General features: G+C 46.9%; 1 protein-coding gene and 1 long non-coding RNA gene across 2 annotated transcripts in view; one reads left to right on the top strand and one right to left on the bottom strand.

Moving 5' to 3' along the window:
• SLC15A4 (solute carrier family 15 member 4) overlaps nt 1-19,393 on the bottom strand; it is a 28,357-nt gene extending 8,964 nt beyond the window's left edge. The window contains exons 1-5 of the mRNA XM_014858031.3: nt 18,813-19,393; nt 13,020-13,315; nt 8,374-8,542; nt 7,865-7,942; nt 7,256-7,424 (exon numbers count right to left, since the gene is read on the bottom strand). Of these exons, the coding sequence (XP_014713517.2) occupies nt 7,256-7,424; nt 7,865-7,942; nt 8,374-8,542; nt 13,020-13,315; nt 18,813-19,337 (1,237 nt within the window). The 5' untranslated portion in view covers nt 19,338-19,393. The remainder of the gene's footprint in view (nt 1-7,255; nt 7,425-7,864; nt 7,943-8,373; nt 8,543-13,019; nt 13,316-18,812) is intronic.
• Nucleotides 19,394-19,501: 108 nt separating this feature from the next.
• On the top strand, nt 19,502-23,006 carry LOC123288140 (uncharacterized). The gene is made up of 4 exons (XR_011505289.1): nt 19,502-19,627; nt 20,140-20,253; nt 20,361-20,406; nt 22,867-23,006. It is a non-coding gene; the product is annotated as an uncharacterized lncRNA (long non-coding RNA).
• The last annotated feature ends 1,295 nt before the right edge of the window (nt 23,007-24,301 follow it).

Raw genomic sequence — 24,301 nt, 5'->3', positions numbered from 1 at the left:
AGCAGAGCAGGCTGCTCAGAGCTCTGGCTGCTCTGGAGCGGGCCTCTGACGCATGGCAGGGCCCAGCGGCCACCTCGGTCAGACGCTGGTGGCGGCAAGGCCTTGTGCACAAGTGACAGCTCTCCCCCTGGCGTGCCACTGGCAGCACTGGCAGGGCAACAGCTCCCACCTGGGTGGAGGTCTTGAGACGCACAGGAGAAAGTGTAGGGGGCTTCCTCTGGGTCGCCGAGGTCCAGTCGGCTCCCGCCCGTTCTGCTCCGGCTGTCAGGCCGCTGCACCAGCCACGAGCCCTCCAGCCGGAAGGGTTTGGGTGCAACTCAAGTGCACAGTTAGGTCTAAAGGGAGGGACCCACTCACCTGTTTTGCGGAATAAATCCTGGCACTGGATAAGACTTTAGTCATTCACAGGAAAGGCAAACAATCCTGTGTGTGTGGTGGGGACAGTACATAGACTAAGTGACATGAAGAGAAGGGATCACATCGACTCCTGGCAAAGTTCTGGCAGAGGAGGGAAGTAAACTGTTGGTCAGGATCTGCTCCGTGCTCTTTATTCGTCAAGAAAACACGGACTTTGTGAAGACTGAGGGGGAAAGGTACCAGACACTGAGGGGTACTAAGGGGGACACACATAACAAGACCAACCTAAGAGAACATGAAGAAATAAAGAAAAGCTGCCCGCTGGCAGGACTGTTAGGAGGAGGCGAGGCGTGGCGGACGCTGCAGTACAGCACGGGCCGGGGCGCGGACCGAGAGAAGCGGACAGAAGCAGCTGTGGGAGGGGAAGGCGGTCCTGCACCAACACGGAGGCTCCGGAGGAGACGGGACAGGCTGAAGGAGGCCGTTGTGACCCATCAGTAACAGGATAGCATCATTATGAGCGAACATGAAAGAGGAGGCTGGAATAACCGACGGGCAGTCCCTGCCGTGAACGGGCCAACATCCTCAATGAAAGGCATAACCCACAGCAGGTCAAATAAACAAACCAAACGCCGTGGACGAGACGAGGCACGGAAGCTGACGCAACGCCAGGTCGTGAGGAAGAGGGAGGGCGGCCAAGACGCACGGGGCAGAGCACAGAGAAGGAGGGGGGACACCCGGGACACCAGGGCAAGAGAGAGCCAGCAAAACCCTGAAATAACCCACGGGCCATTCAGTGAGTGCTTCTGGTGTTAACACGCATCCCTGCTCCCTGCTCCCTTACAGGCACCATCTCATTATTATTCACAACCAGAGAGAGAAATAACACCTGGGTCCCGCAGAGAAGAGGACGCTGAGTCTTGGAGACTCGACTAGCAGCAAGCCTGGGCTTCAAACCCGGGTCTGAAGGATGCCACATGCGCCGCCTCCCTTCCAAAGGGCTCTTCTATGGACGACACATACAATCCCCAGAGAAAACATGAGCCATAAATGTTGACATTATGTAAAACACCATCATCTGCTGGGAACACAGCGAGGACCTGACTGAAACACACTTCTTGGTCCTTGTGAGAACAAGGAGATGAAAACAAGACTTTGGTGAGAGGGTCGCAAACTGGAGACCCAAAGACAAACCTAGCCCTGAACTTCATGGACACAACAGCTCAGCTCAGTTCGCTTCACTGAATGAAGTGAACAGACAGGAGATCTGTGCCTCACGGGGCTTCACTCCAACAGACCCCAGTGTTCAGAGGGTTTGCACGGGCCCTGCCTCCCATTCATCAGACTGAGCCCAGACCACAGCTCTCCTGGACAGTGCGCTCACCCCCGCAACCCTCAGAGCCCTGGAGGCACGAGGAGCTCTGCCAACAAGGATCTGATCAACAGAGCCTGCAGTGTTACAGCAGACGAGGACCACACCATCCAGCACCAGGCAACATTCTGACAAAGTGCTACTGGACCCAAAAGGAAGCCCTGAGCTCCCAACACAGGAATTATAAAGCTGTGCTCTCTCCCAACTCCATGATGAAACCAGGCGTCACTACCAAATGGACCAACACAAACATCAACACTACGAAATGAAAACATTTTCTGAAATACTCTTGGATCAAAAAGGAAATAAAAACTACAGTTTCAATATTCTTCGGACCCAACAAAGCAAACACCCAGCACATGACTCTGTGAGAAAGCAGCAGGAAACAGGCAAACTCATACCCTTACCTGTTTTCACGGCTAAAGAGAAGAAGAAGGAAAAGTAAGTGAAGAATTTAACTCCAGAAATGAGAGAGAGTCACAAAACAAACCCAAGGGAATAGAAAGACATTAATCTCTTCATTCTTCGCTCAGAAAACACAGAAACAGTTAAACTGATAAATTCAGGAGATACTCCTATGGAACAATCAAAAAAGACACAGTTTTGGAGATACTGATCAAGAGCACACACATACACGAAACTAGAAAACGAGGAAGGAAACACGCACAGATTTATTTAAGACTATTTTTATCTCCGCTCTAATAATTTTTCTAAAACGCAATAAACAATTTACTCAGGACATTAAAAAATGGAGGGCTTAAGTAATTCAAGAGAAACCAAAATGGCCTGATGTCATGTTCCAGGCAGCAGACAGATGATCCTCACCCTGTGACAACACTCTCCCGCCTACAGAAGTACGGAGCTGACCGACTCCTCTCATGAAGTTAAGTAACCCTGACACCAAACCAGGGACTGACATCAGTTAGGAACAGAGACGCACAGCAGCAGATTCCAGCCAAAGCATCCAAGTCAGCCCTTTAACAGTTTATGTTAGAAATGCGAGGACAGTGAAGTATCAGGAGTTAATATAAATAAAAACATGGCGGGCATGTGATCCTCTTGGAAACCAACATAAGATATTCGAGAAAAACTCAACATTCACTTCTGCCAAAAATACTCAGTAAACTCGAAACAAAAGTGAGATATTTAACATCATCACGAACAGATATTTCAAACTAAAGTCAATGGTAAACGTCGAACGTCACAGGGAGCTGCTGGGGGCACCCGTTTTAAAGGCGGGGGCGACGGAGGTTACCACCACCGTCACCCACAGCTTAGAGAAAGTCTAGCCAACACTGCCCAACAAAGAGAAAAAGAGGTAGAATTGTCACAAAGGAGGAAAAGAAACTATGTTATCTGAAGATGAGATGAGCTAACTTTTGAAAATAATTCACTGAACCTCAACTTGTTAAAAATCCCATATATGAGAAACCAAAATACACAAAGCAGTTAGGAATAAACCCTACATAAAATGTATAGGATCTCAAAGAAAACTCTGCAACATATCACAGATAAATTAAAGGGAAAATGAAAAAAAGGGAGAAAAATTCCGAGATGAGATAAAATTCTGAATAGTAACAATTGATTACATATCAATAATAAGAAAAACCCACTAGAAAATGGGGCATAACACATGATCTGCACACAGAATGTAATGACTGATAAATCTGGGGAAAAATATCTTAAACATCACTAATAATATACGTTACAGCAAAGACAAACCAGGCTGTAACCCTTCAGATAGGAGAAGATGAACGCAGAGGAAGGAAAGATGCTGTCAGATCAGCCTTTGTGCACATCGCACTCTCTGCTCTGCTCTCCCACGCCGAGTGCTCCAGCCAAGGAGGCAATGAGCACGTGCACACAAACGGATGTGCAAGGTGCACAGAGCACTGTCTGCAGTAAGGACAGACCGGAACTAACCATCATATTTAACAGGAGAATTATAACTACTGACATGGAAAAATGGTATGTACCTAGTACACAAAAATAGTAGGTTATAAACTGTGTGAAGAGTTTATTTCACTGGTCTCAAAAAAAAAGTCATTTAGCCGTAACAGAAAACATTCCAGGACTTAAACATAGTTGTAGTGGTCATTGTGGGACGGTGGGATGACGGATGCACTTAGGTCTCCCCGACTTTTATCTCCATGTTTCTAATGACCATGGATTGACTGTGTAATAATCGTTTTTAGAAAGTGCTGTAGACCAGTGGTCCTTAGCTTTTTTCTAAGGAAAGCTATGACCCAGAAAGGTCCTCAGATGATTCTGCCTCCGTTTCAGATGCTCTCCAGGCCCTGGAGCCCGTGCGTGGACTCCTGCCTGGAAACCACTGTGAGAGCAGAGCACCCACGACGCCCAAGTGTGAGGAGCAGACCGCTAAGGAGGATGCTCCGTACCATCAGCCCAGGACGAGAGGTGGGAGTTACTGTCTTTCTGGAGAATAATTCTATCAAATTCATCAAAAGCCTTAAAAGGATGTAATGATTACACATCCAGGGATTTGAGAAGTAAAGAAATTTCACTGCAGTGATTACTATAATAGTGAAAAACTAAAACTAAATACTCAGCAACAAAGGATTCAGATGAATGTCTGACGTGGAATGATATTTGTGATACATGAGGTTTTTTTAAAATGCAGGAGACAAGGAAGTATAAATACATACTTATCACACATTGCATATAGTTCTTCCTGCGCATCTGCGGAACTGCAATAGCAGATTACTCAAGTGATGGAACTAGGAGTGCTTAACTGTACATGTGTGTGCGCAGGCTCATCTGTACTTGGGTTTTTTACCTCCTTATACTTAAGATGCACAGCTTTTATTATACTTTTATGGTTTTCTTACACTTTTTCTTAACCAGGCTTAAATCAGCTTACATAATAGGATTTCATTTTTGCAAAACCACAGAAGGTGTACATCTGTGCGCATACAGAACCACAAACAAGACTGGACAGATACCACCCCAGGAGTGAACAGCTCTGGGGGCATTAGTTGACTTTTATTTTCTTCTTTATGTTTCTAAGGTTTCTTTTTCTCCGGTGTCTATTACGCTACTGATTTAACACACACAATTTTTTAAGGGGAGAAAGAAATCTGACAAATTAACTTACTTCTTTTTTTCTTAAGCAGACGTGGAGAAACCCTTGCCCCCGCCTGATTCTCATCTGAGACAGTCTGAAGGAGTTATTACGGCAGGCACGGCACTAAATGGAGGATGCTGACTTATCAGGGGTGAACGCAGTCAGCTAAACGGCAAACTTACTATTAATGAATGCAGTAAGTTCAAGGCAAAAGTTTCTTTTCTATTAAAATTTTGGTTTCCTATAATGGTCTCAGGTCTCTACTTAAAGCTTATTAATGTTCCAATTAAATAATCATCACTAGAGCTGGAAGTGAAACTACATGAAACCTGGGTCACTGTTTAGATTAAATTTAATAAACTGTGCTTAGGTCAAGTTACGAGATATTTAAACTCTTTCAACCAGTGACAGCTAAGCTCCTTGTCAATATCTGGCCACTGAGCAAAGCAAGCCTTTTTAAGGAGGCAGGCAGAGCAGGCAGTCTCCCTTTCTGGGGAACAGTGAGATGCTGAACCTCAGACTGTGCAGGCTCACTGCTCAAGGCACCCGGGCCCCCAGGCGCCAGCAGCCACTCAAAGGCAGCCTGACTGCTCAGCACTGGAGCAGCCACCGTGCATGTGGGAGGCACTTTTAAAAGCTGGAACTGCCGTGCCCGACTGGGTATCCTCAACAGCCACTTGTCTGCCAGCTGCTCCTGCACAAACACCTACAGAACCACCGGAATGCCCCCGTGCTTCTCAGGGCAGCCCACATGAGCCATCGGCTATTAAGGAAATTGCAAGGAAGATGGTATTCAAGGAGCCAAAACCCAGGATTCCACTAGGAAGTGCTGGGAGACCAAGGACATCTCCTTTCCCACAGGGAGAGATCAAGGACTCTCTTCCGTGGCATGTGACAGCATGGTCACAGCGCACAGAGGGCTGGCTCCTCAATCCTGGAAACGAGACGAGTTGCTGAGGCCAAAGCTAAGCCCATGGCAGGTGCTCAGAGGAGGCAAGACAGACAGACACATCCCCAATGCCACGACAGTTCCTGCAGGCAGCCCTGCTGCCCGCTGACTCCACTTAACGAAACCTGCAATTAGATCCTGTGGTAACTGAGTTCTTACTTGCCCTGCTTATTCCCTCACGTGCCACAGGACTGGAAGAGAAACGGAGTTACAGGGAAAGCACACCATGAGAACTTCATTCAGACACAGCCTCACTTTAGCTATCTGATCAAGAGAAAACGTCATTGGGGCCAGCCCCATGGCTGAGTGGTTAAGTTCACGTGCTCCGCTTTGGAGGCCCAGGGTTTCGCCGGTTGGAATCCTGGGTGCGGACATGGCACCACTCATCAAGCCACGCTGAGGCAGCGTCCCACATGCCACAGCTGGAAGAACCTATAACTAAAAATATGCAACTATGTACCAGGGGGCTTTGGTAGGAAAAGGAAAAATAAAATCTTAAAAAAAAAAATAACACAACCTTTAAAAAAAAAAAAAAAAGACAAAACGTCACAGTCCATGAGCTGTCCAGTCCCTGGAATATGGATGCTTACACCTAGGGACTCACTTCTTCAGCTCTATCAAGTGCTGCATCAATATGTTCGCTTGGCAACAGCAGACAAAGGCTGCTATGGAGCGTTGCTGGAGACTACTGCACTCCGTCTCAGCAGCGCTTAACGTCAAATTCCTCCTAACACGAGACGATACACAGTTGACTCAGGAATAGCAGCTTTTCTTGTTAGCTAACTAAGCTATTTTACAGTTCAACAATTTTCAAATATTAAGGAAGGAAGAACCCGAAAGGAGGGTGAGTCAGTGACACCTCAGCTTTATCACAAGCTCTTTCAACTTATATTTCAGAATTTAAGAACTATGAAAAGGGCACGGAGCCCCCAAAAGGCTAATTCCCCTCGCTCGTGTTGGAATACTCAGGCATTAGTTCTTAACCACATTCTTTTTTCTAGGAGATGGGGGCTGGTCATGAACCTATTTCATAAAACCTTTCTCCCCAGGAAAATGCACGTGAAATTTTACATAAATGTGCAAAGAGTTCAGGGGCAGACTGGACCCTATTAAGCTAAGGTGAATGCACATTTTTAATCATGTAACACCTCAACTTATAGAAACCCATCCATCAGCACTCAACAGCTGTCTACGGTCTGGATCCACAGGGAGAGGACGCACCCCTTGATTCAATGCACAAATCCCTTCCAAGGCACTTCACTGGTTTTAGTTCTAGAAGAAAAACAACAACCCTTAGGAAGAAAACCTTAAACTTCATGTAACGAAAAACTAGAAAATGAACAGCACTCAGGTTTAAAACAGTCCACATACGTTCTCTTCTCAAGTCCATGCGCTTCCTGAGTAAGGGGGAGCACCATCAGGGTCGACCACTAGACTCTGAGCCACTCACCACCCCGACGTCAGCAGAAATGAGGCCGAAACGGCATCTTACCGGCAGCGAAGGCAGAACACATCACAAAGAACATCCCAACAGCGATCCTTTTTAAGGATGATGGGAGCAAGCCATTTCTTCTCAAAATGGGATCAACCAGCTTATCCTTTAAGGGAATTAACAGGAGGATGAGCACTGCATCGAACATGGTCAGCCAGGCTGCCGGAAACTAGAATTGGAAAATCACAGGCCACGTGTTTATTTTCCTGCAATGTGAGTAGTTATTTATTATATAACTAATGTCCAAATGGGAAAACCTTATTTCAAGAACAGTTCATTTCTACAAAGTATAACCTCCTAGGGAAAAAGTCTCAGCTTCAAGACACTGGAACTGAGGAAACACTTTCATTTCTAAATGGATTTGCATTTCTTTTTCTGCGATTTAAGGTGGGGGAAGAATCAGGTGAAAATATTAACTAATGTTTAATTGACACGGATCTAGTAAATAACATAACCAATGGAAAAAATCTCCAAGATAAGTAAAAACTCCATTTCAATAAGAATGCTTTAAGTTCAAGCTAACATTTATAAAGTATCTACGACTGGCAGAAGGAATCTATTTGTCACATAAGCCCCAAGTGACAATTTCCAGATCATGTCAGTTCTCACCGTATGAGGAGTGGTTGTAATATTGGAAATTTCCGGAATCTTCAAATGAAGACTCTGTAAAACATACGTTGTCTGCATCTGGGTGTAAAAAGCAGAGTCGTTACACGTGAACAGCTCTGCCCCTCAGCCACGTCCCGCGTGCCGCCCGCCCCTGCCCACCCTGTGCTGAGACACCAAGGGCTCAGGTGTGAAAGAGACAAGTCCATTACGTGGTCATCACAAAAGGCGTCTGGAGACCAACTTTGAAAAAAAAGTAAGTTATCCAAACAAGAAATCAAAATAAAAGGAGGGCTTGGAAAAGCAGAAGCATATCTGTTCTCAGCTTCTTTTTTGAAAAGGTTTTCAAAATATTTAAATCAGCAAAAATGAGTCCTTAACTAGAAACAAGATTCCAAGATCCTAGACTCATGGAAATCATGAAACCCTTGTACTCTAGTGATGGCCCTAACCAGTGCCGGGGGACATTCCATGGGAGAGAAAGGAAAGTAAACCTGGTTGTCACCACTCACTTGAAAATACACTGTCCAGTAAGGAATCAAAGCCAAGAAAACAGGGATAATCTTGACAAGAGCTTTCACATCTTCCACTTTATCTTCTGTAAATGGCCCTCCACGAGACATCTTACATGAATCAAACAGACTTTGTTTAGAAGATTGCTGAAAGACTCCAATGCCTTCACTTTGGGAAATAAAATGAAGGAATTAGTTTTCTTCCACCCCCAGAAATCAATTATCTGGTAACATATTAAGTTTGGAGGTAGGAAACCAGCTTGCTGTCTTGAATTTGCTCTAACTTCTTTCTATTAGTTACTAATTGTACACACCAAACATAGCTACTAAGATTATTCCTACACATTGCAAAATCTACTGAAACACTGACAAAAGGACTGTCTAGTCAAGGTGCAATCGGGGCCCCTGTCATTTTAACGAGGCTGAGAGGTGCAGTATGATCACAGTCTGAATTGGGCTGACCTCACCCCCGGCTGTGGTCACACTGGTCAACAACCCCCCGTGTTGAGCAAAGCCTGCAGTTTCATCTGGAGCTGACCTCAACATCGTCAGCTACATCACTGCACTAGTATTTGAGAAAAAATGGTGCTGCATTGTCTGGATTTTTAACTAGGTAATTTACCAAATGTCAAGACTTGACAACTAATACCAACACTGTTAATAAAACGGTAACGGTTTATGTAAACTGCAGGACGGGCTCTGTTCTGGTGGGGAAAGCTGAGAGGGGAGGGACAATGCTCGTGATGACGATAACAACCAGGTTACCTGGTCGCAGGTGACATCAGGTGCTCAGTGTGCACCATGCTCCTGCCTAAGTGCTCACTCGTCAACCCTGACCACAACTCTAGGAGGCACCAGGATATTCCTGCCAGCCCCACTGCACAAAGAGGGAGGCCAGGGCACAGAGAGGTAAGGAACATGCCCAAGGCAACAAAGCCAGAGAGCTGGGGCCGGACTCGAACCCAGGCAGTCCTGGCTGCAGACTGAGGCCCTGCCCAAGGCAGGACACCACCTGCGCTCTGCTCCCGATTCAAAGGCATCGCCCTCTCTCAGGTCTGTTGGTCATGGTCAAGAAGGCAGGCCTCTGGGTCCTGGCTCTTGTATCGGCAGCTTCGCTCACTTGCTTACTCAGGGCCTGTTTCATTATTTGTAAAATGAACAGGTCTCAGCAGATAGCTCCAAGATCTTTCCTAGCTCAAAACATTCTGACAGAGAAACATGTTCTAAGGTTCTTAGGGGTAAAATAGAAAGAAAAAAAATTGTTTTAATTGCACACTATTCTCGAAAGCCAGAAATATCAGCAGATAATTACCACTAAGATTGCTTCCAATTCTGGGACTCAGATATAAATGGCAATTGTCTGCTTTCTAGTTTATAAACTCCTATCCCACTTAACTGAGTTGTCACTATTTTACATCGTTTTTGTCTTATAATATTAACATTTTTAATTTGAACTTTCAGAGCAGGGGAAAAACTGAAAACTGTAACAACATTTTAGCCAAATTTTGGAGGTAAACTACATTCAATTCAGCAAATGTTGACTGAGCACCGAATATACGCCCAGTTCCATTCTAACTGGGTGCTGGGGACAAAAAAATAAACGTAAAAAGATACGTTTCCTGTCCTTATGTAGCTTAGTCTACTGGGGAAAAAAATCAGAAAAAACACACTCAGAGTGGACCTCTAAGTTCCAAAGATATTCATATGTTCATTTGAAAACATTTATAGCTTCTCCAATTATTATTATTATTTTGGCCAAAAATTAAAAGTCCTTGTGTACCTAACATAGACACTATCAGTGGTTTACTATATCATACTACATGTGTTTTTCTAAAAACATTTAAATGTCAAATAACAAATCCATTTTGACACACAGAATCATTCACACAGGTTACTGGTTATATTACTTTTATTTTGTATCTTTAAAATATTTTAAAACTGCTAAGTCAATATGCACGTAAAACTTGACCTAATCCACATATATGGTTAGTATATTATTTTGCAACATACAAGGGTTTAACATGGAGCCACGGCCACAGTGACACAGAACACAGACAGAACCCAGAAAGCCGCAGCGCCCCAGCTTCAGGAGGCCTGTGCTCCCCAGGACTGTCTGCAGGGGCTGGATGCACAGCTATGTGCATTGTCCCAGAAGGAGGGCCACTGGTTCTCAGATTCTCAGCTCAGAGGTCTATGTCTCAAAAAAGGGTTAAAACTATTTCCACTCTGGTCTGAGGAACTGAACAGATATTCATGGATTCCTCATTTAAAATCAACATTAGGGGCTGGCCTGGTGGCAGAGCAGTTAAGTTTGCATGTTCCGCTTCTTGGTGGCCAGGGGCTCGCCGGTTCGGATCCTGGGTGTGGACTTGGCACTGCCTGGCAAAAGCCATGCTGTGGCAGACGTCCCGTGTATAAAGTAGAGGAAGATGGGCACGGATGTTAGCTCAGGGCCAGTCTTCCTCAGCAAAAAGAGGAGGATTGGCAGTAGTTAGTGCAGGGCTAATCTTCCTCAAAAAAAAAAAAATTAATTAAAAAAAAATCAGCACTAAATCATCTTCAAAACAGAGATCAACCTAGACCAAAAAGAAACAGGCAGTCGCCAGACGAAATGAATGCCAGAAATAAGGAAAATGCTGGATAATGCTGGGCTTCCTTGGGCTTCTGGAGCCGACCTTCTGTGAAAGCATCCTCATCAACAAGTTACCATCGACCAGGTGTTAACCCTGGGCCAGGCGTCCTGCTAAGAACATCGCACACAGCTCACTGAGGCCTCACGATGATCCTATGGGGCGAGTCCCTCTCCACTGTCCAAAAGGAAACACACGTTTGGCAAGGTCACTAACCTGCCCAAAGTCACAAAGCCTGGACCTTGTGCATAAGGAGAGCACAGTTTGAGAATTCTCTAGACCACTGACTTTTCTCCAAGCTAGTCGCTTTTTCCTTAATTGTGCCAAAGAAGACCTCCAAAAACAAACCTAAAAGGAAATCAGAGTCCTCAGTATATGGAAGCCCAAACCGTCCTCACCTTGCCCTTTGTGCATTAAAACCCCCAAATGTCCACAATGCAATGGCACTTCTTGCAGAAATGTCTACCGGGTACCACTCACACAGACATGCTGAAACTTTAAGGGCTGTTCCTTCAAAAGGATGTATTTTGCTAATGGGTATTCTATCCACAGAATAAACCTCCAGAATGTGAAACCCTGCTTTTCCTAACTAGAATAAGGCCGGGGAAAGCACTCGCGCCTGCTGCTGAGGCTGTGCTGATCTAATTTTTAAGAAGCCTTTAGTGTGGTCTCACCACATGGAGTTTGGAATTCTGAGGCTGAATGCCACAGTGACCCATCAGAATGTCCAGGTCAACCAGGACAGTTAGGAGATTTGCAGGAACCCCACGCAGGGACAGCTGAGAAACCAGACATTTAACCCGGAGCAAAGGAGCAGGGCCATGAGTACTGTTTTGGTACAGCTGTAAATCTACAAGGAAGGAACATTAGACATTCATCACGGTTCCAAGGACATAAATAAGACACGTGCAGAGAAGTCACGAGGAGGCCCATGTAGGGGCTGGCCTGCAGAAGAACATTCCAGCAACTGGTGCCATCCAACAACGAGCGTGCTGGACTGAGAGGCAGGCAGCTCCGCATGGCCGAGTAGCCAACCTCCGGCTCAGGGACTAACCGTCCATCGAGAATGCGGACCCCGATAAAAATATTCCCTGAGCAGGTTGACTACTAAGGATCCCAAGGGCTTTTCTGGGGTGATGAACATATTCTGTACCCTGACTTCACGGTGCTTAATCCCAGAACTGCACAGCTAAAAGAGATGCATTTTACTACATGTAAATCATACTTCAATAAAGAACAAAAAGCCTCCGAGGTCCCTTCTTGGGCTAAGTTCTGGACTTTTCTTTACTAACCTGCACCTGGGGTAACCAACTGTGTGTCACGGTCTGCCCAGGACTGTGGGACTCCCCGAGGAGGTGGGGGTTTCAGCTTGAAAACCACAGTTCGTGGGACTGACACTGCTAAAACAGGGCAAGTCCTGCACCAATTTGGATGATGGAGTTACCCTACCTGCATCTCAAAATTCTGCTACTACACCCTCTGTCAAAGAGCAGCTGAAGTGACCACTGCATACCAGGGCCCCTGCTGACCCCTCCATCGCTGACCCAGAAGCGAGAAGCAGCAGCTTACTGTAGAAGAGCACGGAGAGGTACTTACAAAGTAAGCAACTGCTTGGTTTTTCATTCAAATAAATTCCACAGCTGTTTAAAATAAAAAGGAAATGTATAGAGTATGTATAGTGTCTCCTCTGTGCCCTCTGCAAACTTCTCTTCATCATCTTTCTATAACCAAGGGGTTGGGGCTTCCATCCGTGCCAGCGGTGCGAGGAAGGTCAAGTGCAGGTTAAAGATGAAAAGCACCAGCTGCAATTCAGGCCACTGGTCTGTCCTTATGATGGAGACGACAACCTCCACCCGCCTCCTTGAGCCAACGTGAGGTTAAAGGGTGAGACACGTAAACCACTCAGCCCAGAGCGCTGCACATAATAAGCCACACGACAGACACGGGCTAGAACTTCATTTATAGCGACGAGCAAGTCCTATCAAATGGAGCCTGTGATAAGAATTCAGCACTCACCCACTATGGCCGCATTCTCCAACTCGCTTCCGGGGGCGGCACGAATAGGCCAGTATCTTGAACACATCAGTAAAGGCGCTGCCATCGGGGGGCTTGGTGATGAAAAAGCCCTGGGCACAGAGGAAGACCACAAAAGAGATGCCGATGCAGACAGTGGGGATGAGGTAGCCGCTCACAAAGCCCACGTTCTGCTGAATGTAGGCAATGCCTCCGAGCGAGACGATCGCTCCCAGATTGATGCTCCAGTAAAACCAATTAAAAAACCTCCTTGTGGCTTCTGGACCTCGATCTTTGACCTAAAATAAGAGGGAGGGAAAGACTTAGAAACGTGTGGTCATCTTCAAGGATGAAAAATTTATGCCATGTTTTCATATATATGATACATTTTTTTATACAATTACTATTATCATCACAGTCTTTAAGAAATGCAGCACAATCAAAATGCAGTTTACAGATACATTCAAGGGTCCCCTGATGAAAAAACTGTCCTACACTTTTAATTATTACAGATTCCAGGTAGTGTTTCTCTTAATTATGCTTAAATCCAACACATCTCAGAGAGTTTCTCAAGGACCATCTGTGAGCCACCTGCTTTGGAACACCTGGAATGCTCCCTAAAAATAAAGATTCACAGGACCCACATTCCAGACCTACCTACTCATCATCTCTGGAGCTGGGGCCCAGGAGTATGCATTTTAAACAACTTCCCAAGGGATTTCTATTCACAGCTACATAGTTCCACGCCTTGATAAATCTGAAGCAAAGAGGAATCTACAGACAGAAGCTAAAACCACAAGCTATTTTTAGATTAGGAAGGCTATCGATGCAACCAGGAGAAATTCTGATAAGGATAGAGGTTCCTGGAAGGCTCGAAACTCACTACTTTCCCGAACTTAGACAAACACAAGCAATTTCTAGGTGTACACTCTGCACAAAACCACTTAAATGGAGTCCATCGTGTCGGCGACAGTGATGTGGGGCCGGGCGCCCCATCACTCCCATTCCCACCTGGATCTGCACATCACATGGACACTGCGAGTGGGCGCTATACTAGCCAGAGCCATTTCTGGCCAGTTTCATTTCATAAATTTTTAAACAAACTTACTCTAAAGGCTGATGCTGGGTCGCATACAAAGACTGCCTAGTCTTGCTGTCTTAGGAACTTCTGCTGTCTCGTCCTTAAGTTACAGATTATGAGAAGGCTGAACAATTTCCGTGCCAGTGACAGATCTGAATTCTGATCCACAGGGCAATCTCCTCCACTAAAGGACAAAGGAAGTTTTCAATGGGGCCAAAACAACGAATTACGCGATATAAAAAGCATCCTTTCAGCGCTCACGTTACCTGATATGACATTTTAATCTATTTTTTAAGATTAAAGTACAACTGTAAAATACACAATCAAAATCCTGTGCTCCTCAAAAAAAATTATGTTTTAATCCAAAATGATTAAACATGGCTACTGTGTTGGCAAGTAATATGCCTGAAGTAATTATATGGTAACCACCACCTTGAACTAAAAATCTGAGTTTTAAATAAACCACATGTTCTGAGGGGAGCTTCAACTTGTCTCCTACCTACTGAACAGAGGCCCCAGACCAAATGCTGGCATGACTACCGAATAAACAACCTCTCCTGAGAATTTCAGGTATTTCTGAGACAGACAGTTCTTCATGGGGACACGATGCATTTAAACCACTAAACTGGACATATACACGGTATCCTGTAGACGGACCAGAAGCAAGAAAAATTGTGAGCAGAGGAATGGTTACAGAGAAAATATAACTAAAGATATAAAAATGAGTACTTGGGGGATGGAGGCAAGCTTAAAGGGAAGAGGGCCAGTGAATATGATACCTAAAATTAACACAGACATAATTTGCCTATTAAGTGAACTATCTCGGGGCCGTTCCATTATCGGCAGTGGCACTGCACACAGCATCCTGGGTAAACTTGGCAGTCAACTTGTTTGAACTCCCAAGAGTAATTCACCAAAATCACTTCAAAAACCTAAGCCTATTACTAAGGCCCTAAATAACCACAGACCAGTGATTCTGTGTAACAAATGGGAAGCTGGCTCGCGTCAACTGCAGATCACATGCCTTCAGGCCCTGGCGGCGGGCGCAGCCATCCTGGCGTACCAGACACATTACATCACCATCTGCACAGCTGCCTGGTGCCCGAGGCAGCCAAGGGCAAACAGGCTCTTCACGTGACTGGTCAAGACACCCTGCAGTCAATACACAGGAGAACAGTGAAAAAGAGCAGAATTGTGCACAGAGAGTCAAATAGTTGGCTGATTCGGAAAAATTCCTTAAAATGCACACGAGTGCAAGTTTTTCTCCTCTAGAAAAAAAAAATGTATTGTTTGGTTCCTTTATCTGTAAAGTAAGTTTTTTTTTCTTTCAGTTCACTATTTCAAATACGCACTCCATCCATAAAGAATGACTGTTACCTTTGAAAAAGGTTAAACACTGGGGGAAAATACGGGGCTGACAGGATTTACATCAAAATAGATCACCCTTGGAATTTTCAGCTACTTAATCATCTTCTTTCAAAAGTCAGCCCAGGCCTCCTCCTCAAAACTGCACAGCCTGACCTCATCTATCTCTCACTCAGAGTGTTTCCTAAAGACCTCACATTGGAGGCGGAGATGAGAACAGAGAAGCATAAAAAGTACCGTAAAAATACAAGTAGATTTACTTAAAATGAGAAGGGCTAGGAGTCGACTAACCCGTCCTGAAGAACAGCTCTGGCAGGCTTCAGGCTCAGAGCCACGCCTCCCTCCAGCCGGCAGCCAGCAACCCTGGAGGGACCACCTCGAAATCCCCTTCAGAGACCTGCCAGCACCCTGGCATAAGGGTACTAACGTTCTCCTTCTAAATGTGTTTTCACTGAGATAAAATTCATATACATACTAAAAAATTCACCCTTTTGAAATGTACAACTCAGTGGTTTTTAGTCTATTCATAGCTGTACGATCATCAGCACTGGGCAAGTCCACATTCTCATCACACCAACAGGAATCCTGCTCCCTCCAGTCACTCCCATTCCCCCCCTCCCGACCCCTGGTGACCACTGGTCTTCCGGTCTTCATGAGTCTCCCTGCTCTGGACACGTCACGTAAGTGAAATCATATAATACGTGGTCTTTCGTGCCTGGCATCCTTCACTCGGCACGACGTTTTCAAGGTTCATCCACGGTGGAGCACGCATCAGCGCTGCCTTCTTTTTACTGCCGATGAAGGGCTACACCTGCTCTACCCATCAGTTGCTGGACATCTCCCTAACTTTTCATTTAAAAAATCTTAAACTTATAGACAAGCTGACAGAATAGTACAACATACATTCTACACCCTTCACTTAGATCACAGTTCTTTTTCTTTATATATATATACACACGAAATACTCTTTTAGACTGAACTATTTAAAAGTAAGTGGCATCATTTTTCACCCTAAAGATTTCATCATGAATGCCCTAAAAATAAGGCCATTCTTCTCATGACCACAATCCATTATCACACTTAGGAAACTTAACATCAGTGCAATTTTATCTAACGTGGTCTATAATCAAATCATCTCAACTGTCCCCAAAAAATGGCTTAAAAAAATTGGGGATCCAACCACGAAGCACAGATTGCATTTGGTTGCCAAGTTTCTCTAATATCCTTGTCTTTTTTTCATTGCAATGCTGTATTTAAAGAGATCAGACCAGTTACCTTGTAGAACAGAGCATTCTTTTTATGGCCACATTTAATTACGCATCAAGAGTGCATATTCTGCCATGCATTCTAGAAAACTTCTAGAGGACCATTCATTCTTTTAAGAAATATTAATTACTCATCTCTCATCTTCTGGAGCGCACTAACTTTTAAGTCACACTGCCTGGGTCCAAACCCAGAGCCCTGGCTGACTGGCTGTGGCCCTGGGCAGGTCAAACCCTCTAAGTCTCTGTTTCCTGTAAAACAGGGACAATTACAGGACGTAAACTGTTGTGAGGCTGGGATAAGATAGTTAGGAAGAGCAGTGGGTACACTCAGGGGCAAAACAAACACTCACACCGCCCTTCGGTCACGTGGCCTGGTCTTTAAAGATGGAACACTGTGCTCCTAGTGTGGTGTCTTCACTGTGGTGTGTGTCCCTTCCCCATCCCCGGCCCCCAAGCCAAAGCCTCACACCTGGGCCTTCAGATCACAGAATGCCCATCTTGGCGCAGCAGTTACACTACAGACTAAGACATACCTGGACTCAAACACTGGCTTGACCACTCACTACCTATAGGACAAGGAAATAACCTCTTTTTGCATCTGCATTTCCTCATCAGGAACACCAGTGTAGGACTCACATGAGGAGCTCAAATGAGTTCAAGTATGTGACACACATTCCGTCGTACAGAGAAGGAAGAATCCAGGACATCAGGCAACTATTACTTCCAACATCATTAGAAGGTGTAACGGATAGCCCTACACAGGTATGGTTAAAGCTCAGATTCAAAGCATGGGCTCTTGCATCCTGGCTCAGTCGTACCAGCTGTGTAACTTTGGGCAAATGATTTAACCTCTCAAGCCTCAGTTTCCTCATCTGTAAAATGAGCACAATAACAGCAGACATGTCGTGTAGGCTAACAAAGTACTTAGCACAGGGCCTGGTGCATAGGAAGCTCTCAGTAAATGTTAGCAATCACATGGGAATTTAGCACAAAAACCTAGGCGTTAGCACCCCTATTGCTCATATATGATCTACCAGCAATTCCTGCCCACTCTCCCTCCATAACTCCCCCTAAGGCCACCCACTCCACGTCCACTGCCTACATTCTAGTCCAAATCTCTACTCCTCGCCTGGCCAGTGACACACACCCCTACCTGGCACGCCTGCTGTCATCACTTCCCACACCACCTAGTCCAGGTCACAACTACTCAATTCTGCTACTGTGCTGTGAAATCAGCCTTGATGTGGCCGATACGTAAACAGGAATGTGTTCCAATAAACCATTATTTAGGGAAACTGACATCTGAGTTTCATAAACTTGTCACAAAATATTTTTACTTTTATCCTCCCATTTAGAAACCTAAGAACCATTGTTATTCTTAGCTTGTGGGCCCTCCAAAAACAGGAAGTAGACCAGATTGGGTTGGCAGGCTGCAGGTGCCAGGCCCCTGTGCTGGAAACACTATCAGATCCTGTTACTCCTTTGCTCAAAACCCATAAGGCCTACCTAGTGGATTCAAATCACATCTCGAACTACTTTATGAGCCTTAAAGGACCTGGCTCCTGCCTGCGACTTTTCTTCCCAGTTCTTTTTTCTTGGAATATAGTTGACACACAACGTTGGGTGAGTTTGTGGAGCGAATACGCGTTGACTTGATACGTTTATGTATTGCAACATGACTGCCACTACAGCTACTACAGTAGCAACAAGGGCGCCCCTCTCTTCCCTGCCCCAGGGCCTTCGCACCTGCTGATCCCCCACCCCCAAAGTTTCTTTGACATCCTTCAGGTCTCCGCTCAAAAGGCCCCTCCATAGAAAGGAAGACCCCTCTATTCGCAGCCACTCCCGTCATCACTTTCAAATGGCCCTCTCCGTAGAAAGGAGGTCAGGCCCCCTCGCCACCATCCGCGTGCCGCGCCCCTCCCCAGCGCCTATCCCAGCCTGTCCCGCTCGCGTTTGGATTCACGCGTCCGCAGGCCTCCTCGGTCGTGGGCACGCAGCCCCGGGGCGGGACAGGGGACGTCCCCGTGCCCGCCCGGCCGGCCCGTGCGCCCCGCCCCCTGCGCCCCTGCCCCGCGCGCTCACCTGGTCGGCGCCGAAGGGCGTGATGTTGGCCTTGACGGCGCCCACGCCCAGGCCGACGAGCGCGAGCGCGGCCAGCACGGCGGGCGCGCAGTAGCGGGTGGGCGCGTCGGCGCAGGGCGGCGCCGAGCAGTTGCGGAGGCGCGTGGGGCGCGGGGCCCCGCACAGCGTGGCGCGCGTGGCGGGCGAGGCCAGCAGCGGGAAGGCCAGCATGCCAAGCAGGTAGAGCGCCAGGCTGAGCAGGATGGCGCGCGCCCGGCCGAGCCGCGCGTCGGCCAGCCAGCCCCCGAACGGCGACACCAGGTAGGTGAGGCCCATGAAGAGCAGCAGCGCCTGGCTGGCCTGCGCGCCCTCCCAGTTGAACGGCTCGCCGTTCAGGAACAGCACGAGGTTGGCCGTGACGCCGTAGAAGGCGGCGCGCTCCAGCAGCTCCGTCAGCAGCACGGCGCCGCACGCCGCGCGCCGGCCGGCGAACGCCTCCCGCCGCGCGCCCAACAGCGGCGCCCGCTCGCCGCCCGCGCCCTCCATGCTCCCGCCGCCGCCGGCTCAGCCGATCTGCCCCGCCGCCGCCGCCTTTCTCGCGAGACCGGCCCAGCTGGCCGCCTCGGCCCGCCCCGCGAGCGGCCCCATTGGACGGGCCCGCCGCCACCCAGCCCGCCGGGGACTTCCGGTGCCGCCCCGGAAGTCTGGCCCGGCACCTGCTTCCGCTGTCAGTGGGGCAACATGGCGGCGACGTTACCGCTCAGAGGGTTTCAAAAGCGAAATCTGAGCCCGGCTCGCCGAGGTTTCAGATCCTCGCCAACGAAAACCGAGATTTCGTACGGTGCCCTCGGCCTCTGCCTGCCCTCCAGGCTGACTTCCTAAGGCAGACCCTGCCCCAGCCCCCTGCCTTGCCGCCCCGGGACGGGGTGTCCCTGCCTGGGCACTGTTGATAGGGGGACGGACAGTTGTCGTGGTGGCTGTCCTGTGCCTTGTAGGACGGTCAGCGGCATCCCGGCAGCTGCTTTCCACTAGATGCCAGCTCCATTCCCGTCCCCTTGTTGTGACAACCAACAAGGTCCCTAGACATTCCCGAGTGACCCGTGGGCAGCAAAGTCGCCCCCCCCCCGCCCCCCGAGAACCTTTTAACTAGAGCAAGCCAGGCTCAGGGCCTGTGTCATTGTCACATGCCTGGCTTCCTGTTTTCCTTCATCCCTCAAGTGTTGATTCCTTGTACCGAGCATTTCTTGACCAGCCCATGGAAAGTAACCCTACCCCCATCCCATTGCCCTGTTTTAAAACGTTTTTCCAAGCACCTGCCAGTGTTTTGTTTATCTCTTTGTCTCCTCAGCTTGTACCAGGTCCCCACAAGTGTAAGGTCCATGGTGACAGGTTCTTAGGTGTCTTGTTCCTGGCCACGCCCCCGCAACTACTGACAGTGCCTGGCACGTGGTGGGGTGGAAGAGTATCCTCCAAAAACGGCCCACAGCATGGCTTCAGAAACTGGGCTGATTGAATTAGTGGGAGACTCTCTTTTTTCTTTCCTCCATCCTTAACTCCATCTAACACCAGGATGGAGCCATTGCCTGGGAGGCAGACTTGCTGGTGGGGCGTCTGGGTAAGTAGTCCCTCCAAAAAGGCTTGAAGTAGCATGTACTATTAACTTTTCTATTTTCCTAAATGTCTGACTTCTAGACTGGTGCCTAGCTCGGTGCCAGCACAGGCAGTAGATAAATATTTAGTATTTAAGGAAAGAATAATTGATCCAGGTCCAGAACAGGACCTTCCCCACTCCATCCATTAATGCTGAGCCTCTCTGGCTGTCAGCTTAAATGTCACTTTCCTGATCCAAATTAGATCAGATCCTCTTTTTATAGGTCATTAGAGCACCCTGTGCTTTTTGTTCAGAGCACCCATTATAATTTATAATTATTTATTTTGTGAAATGTGTCTTCAAAGCTGGGAGGGTGAAAATCTTGTTTGTTTTGTGCCTACTGTGTTCCTAGAATCTGGCACAGCACCTGCCAGTGATAAGTCTGTGTGGAATTAACTGAATGAATGAATGAATATTTGTTGAATTGTAAAGACAGAAGAATACTTTATGTTCACTTTTTTTTTTTTTGAGACTTATATGATGTTCCACAGCATATGTTTGTATTTTAATTTCACTAAAAAGCTAGCTCCTCAAGATTCCTGCCCAGGATCACACATCTGGTAGACAGCAGGACTCAGACTTAAATAAAAGGCTTCTAACTAGTTCCCACTGCAGTGCTGCTTCCACACTCTAGCCGGTAGATGAGACAGAACCTGGGAGTATTTGCTCCAAAACTGAGAGGACTGACACACTCAGGCAAAGTGCAGAATAACATTAGCATTGAACATGGAGTGAAAGGAAAGCGTTTGACTTGAATCGTGTGATGACTTAGTCCTGAAGCCCTGTCCAGTCCAGAAGGGGCGTTTCCCGTGGCAGCAAACGAACTCGGTTGGATTGTCTCCGTTAAGAAGCATAAAGCTAAGTGAAGGAAAGGGAGGGGAGGCAGTTACAGTGTTTAGGATGTCCCCTGAGACATTTTGAGCACTTGTTCCTGGTCCTTAGGAGATCTGCTGTGCACTGCAATCTCTGGTACCCTGAGGTTGCAAAACAGTTCAGCAGGCAGAAATGTTTGGGTTTGGTTGCAGTGTTTTGGAAAAAAATGAGCCAAAACCATATACTGTACGATTCCATCTCTTATTAAATGTCCAAAATAGGCAAATCTCTAGAGACAGAGTACAGACTGGTGGTGTGGTTGCCAGGTGCTAGGGGGATGGGAAGATGGGGGAGCGACTGCTGAAGGGCCTGGAGTTTCTTTTTCTAGTGATGGAAATGTTCTAAGATTGTGGTGATAGTTGCACAACTGTGTGAACATAGTGCAAACCATTGAATCATACATTTTAAATGGGTAAACTGTATGGTATCTGAATTATGTCTCAATAAAGCTCTTGCCAAACAAGCAAAAAAAAAAGTGAGCTAACAGTTAAAAATTGGGAGGTTTCACATATAAATTTGGATTCCCTGCTGCTCTTGAAAAAATAAACAAGAGCTCTGGCAACAATGGGACTTGTGCCTGTCTGTTACACCAGTGACCACCTCCCACCCCGGTTTGAACCACACCTCTGGCATTTATGCCTTTGTGTATTCTTCATAGCTCACAGTGCCACAGGGCTGGGTCTGTGACCTGCTTTGGTGAAGAGAAGGTGGTAGCAGTGTCCCTGGGCCAGGTCTGGGCCTAAACCTTAAGAAGTTCTGGAAGCTTCCACGTTTGTGCCTGGGAGCCCTGAACCACCATGTAGGAAGTCCAGCTACCTTGCTGGAGGGGTCACATGTGGAGGGAGAGTTTGCAACTACATGGAGAGGGGAGTTCCGTTGCCCCAGCATCCCAGCCACCCTGCCCGCTGAATGAAGCCATACAAATAACCATCAGCAAGACCAGCAGAAAAACTGCCCAGCTAGCCTCAACCCAGACTGCAGAATTGTGAACAGCTAAAATAGTTATTTTAAACCACTAAGTTCTGGGGAGGTTTGTTAACGCAGCCTCAGGGAATGAAAACACAGCTGCCTCCCCCCACGGCCGCGATCTGCTGAGACCAGGGAGCAGCCATCATCTTTAGATGTGGCACGTGCTTTCTAGCTTATACACATCCTCCCTACTCTCTGTTGTCTTATTAGAATAGAGAAATTATTCTCTGTATCTGCTCTATCCACTGTGGCAGCCACTAGCCACGTGTGGCTACTTGAACTTAAGTTAGTTCAAATTTAGTAAAGTGGAAAATTCTGTTCCTCAGTCATATCACTTTCATTTCAAGTGGTCAATAGCTACATGTGACTAGTGGCTACCATACTGGACAGCACGGTGTAAGTCAGGCCAACATGGCAGAAAGTTCTGTTGAACAACCCTACTCTATACTAATGTGTAATGGGCACTATTGATTACTTATTCAGCAGCCGCACCCTCTTTCTCCTTCCAAACAGAATCCTGATTCTATTCAGGTATTTATTCAGGTGCTTATTTGTCGTCCTCACCCCACTTCTGTCCCCCAGCAGCTACCTCTGTGGCTCAGGAGAAAGTACCTTCATCTTCATTTCTGGATCTAACTAGTCAAACCAGTGCTAGCTTCTCATGCCTCTTCACAGCGACCAGTTCAGGAACACAGACTCTTAACTATCAGAATGTGACATTCCCCTGGGGCCCAGGAGAGAAGGAGGGACATAATTGGCACAGCCAACCTAAAGGAAAGGACTCTGATTTCACGACCGCAAGAGAGAGACATTCTTCCAAACAGGGCACAAATCAGGAAGCCTGGAGCCCTCGTTGCTGGTGGCTATTTCACAACCATGCGATGAAGCAGTTTAGGACGAAGCGAACTTTGTTGATGGCATAGTAGAGAACCAGAGAGTAGTTAGATAATAAAAGATAATAAATCTTACGTTGTTTAAGCCACTGTCTTGGGTTTTCTGTTACTCGGAGCCAAAAGTCAGCTATCGTGATTCTACCAAAAACTGGGAAAATGAAACAAGAGGGGCAACCTGGTTTTCTCCTCATGCCTGGCCTAATTTGTCTTAGAGTTTTTTGCCTGGCCCCTGTAATCAGTGAGTTTGCAGCCCCTGTACTGTACCCCAGTGATTGTATAGCTAAGGAACTGATGTAAGTTGACTCTCACCACTTTACTTGGCATACTTGTAATACACCCCTGTTCCTGAAAATAATTGTATGAGTCTGTCCTTTGCACCTAAAATAATCAAATAAATAATGACCCGACTCATACAGCAGGCATCCAGGGCATAGGGAAGATTGTCTTACAAAGTACAGTTTTGTGGGTAGCCTCTTCACCTCGAGGGCCCTCCGGGAGAGAGGACATTACTGCAAGGACACTTGTAGTGTGGACTAGAATTGGAAATGTGCTGTGTGCTCTGAAACGCAGGGCCTTTCCTTCCGCATCACCACCCTGTCCCCTGTGCCTTGCTTAGTGAGGAGAGCTCAGAGAAGATGCTATCTCAGGGAATGAATCCAGAAACTATTAGACTGAGGCCATTTCAGGGGCCATATAATTTCCCCGACTTTTTTCATGACATTTCTGCTTCTCGTTTCACGTCTGCCTTGCTCACCCCTTGCTGCCAGACAATTGCAGCTGCTTACTCACAGTTTCAGCTTCCTCAAAATGTTGGTTTCCAAGTAGCCATCGTGGACTTTCTGTGCCATCTGTACATCACTCACACTGTCACTCAAATAACTGTTGAGCAACTACTCTATATGTCACAACAGCTCAGTGTCAGCTCTCACACCCAATGCTTCTGCTTTTCTGGTTTCCCAGTTCCCTGCAGAGCACCTCTGATAGGCCCAGCTCACCTTTGTGCATCAGGCCATGGCGTAAGTCATTGGCTATTTTAGAGTCACAGGCTGTGTCATCCATCTGTTGACTCTCCTTGGGTACAGAGAGTTGTCATAAATTCTGTTTATCTCAGGGAGTCCCTGTTG

The sequence above is a fragment of the Equus asinus genome, chromosome 8, assembly GCF_041296235.1.
Source record: "Equus asinus isolate D_3611 breed Donkey chromosome 8, EquAss-T2T_v2, whole genome shotgun sequence".
Taxonomy (NCBI): domain Eukaryota; kingdom Metazoa; phylum Chordata; class Mammalia; order Perissodactyla; family Equidae; genus Equus; species Equus asinus.
Note: the sequence above shows the minus strand (reverse complement) of the source record. Positions and strands in the feature narration are given on the sequence as shown.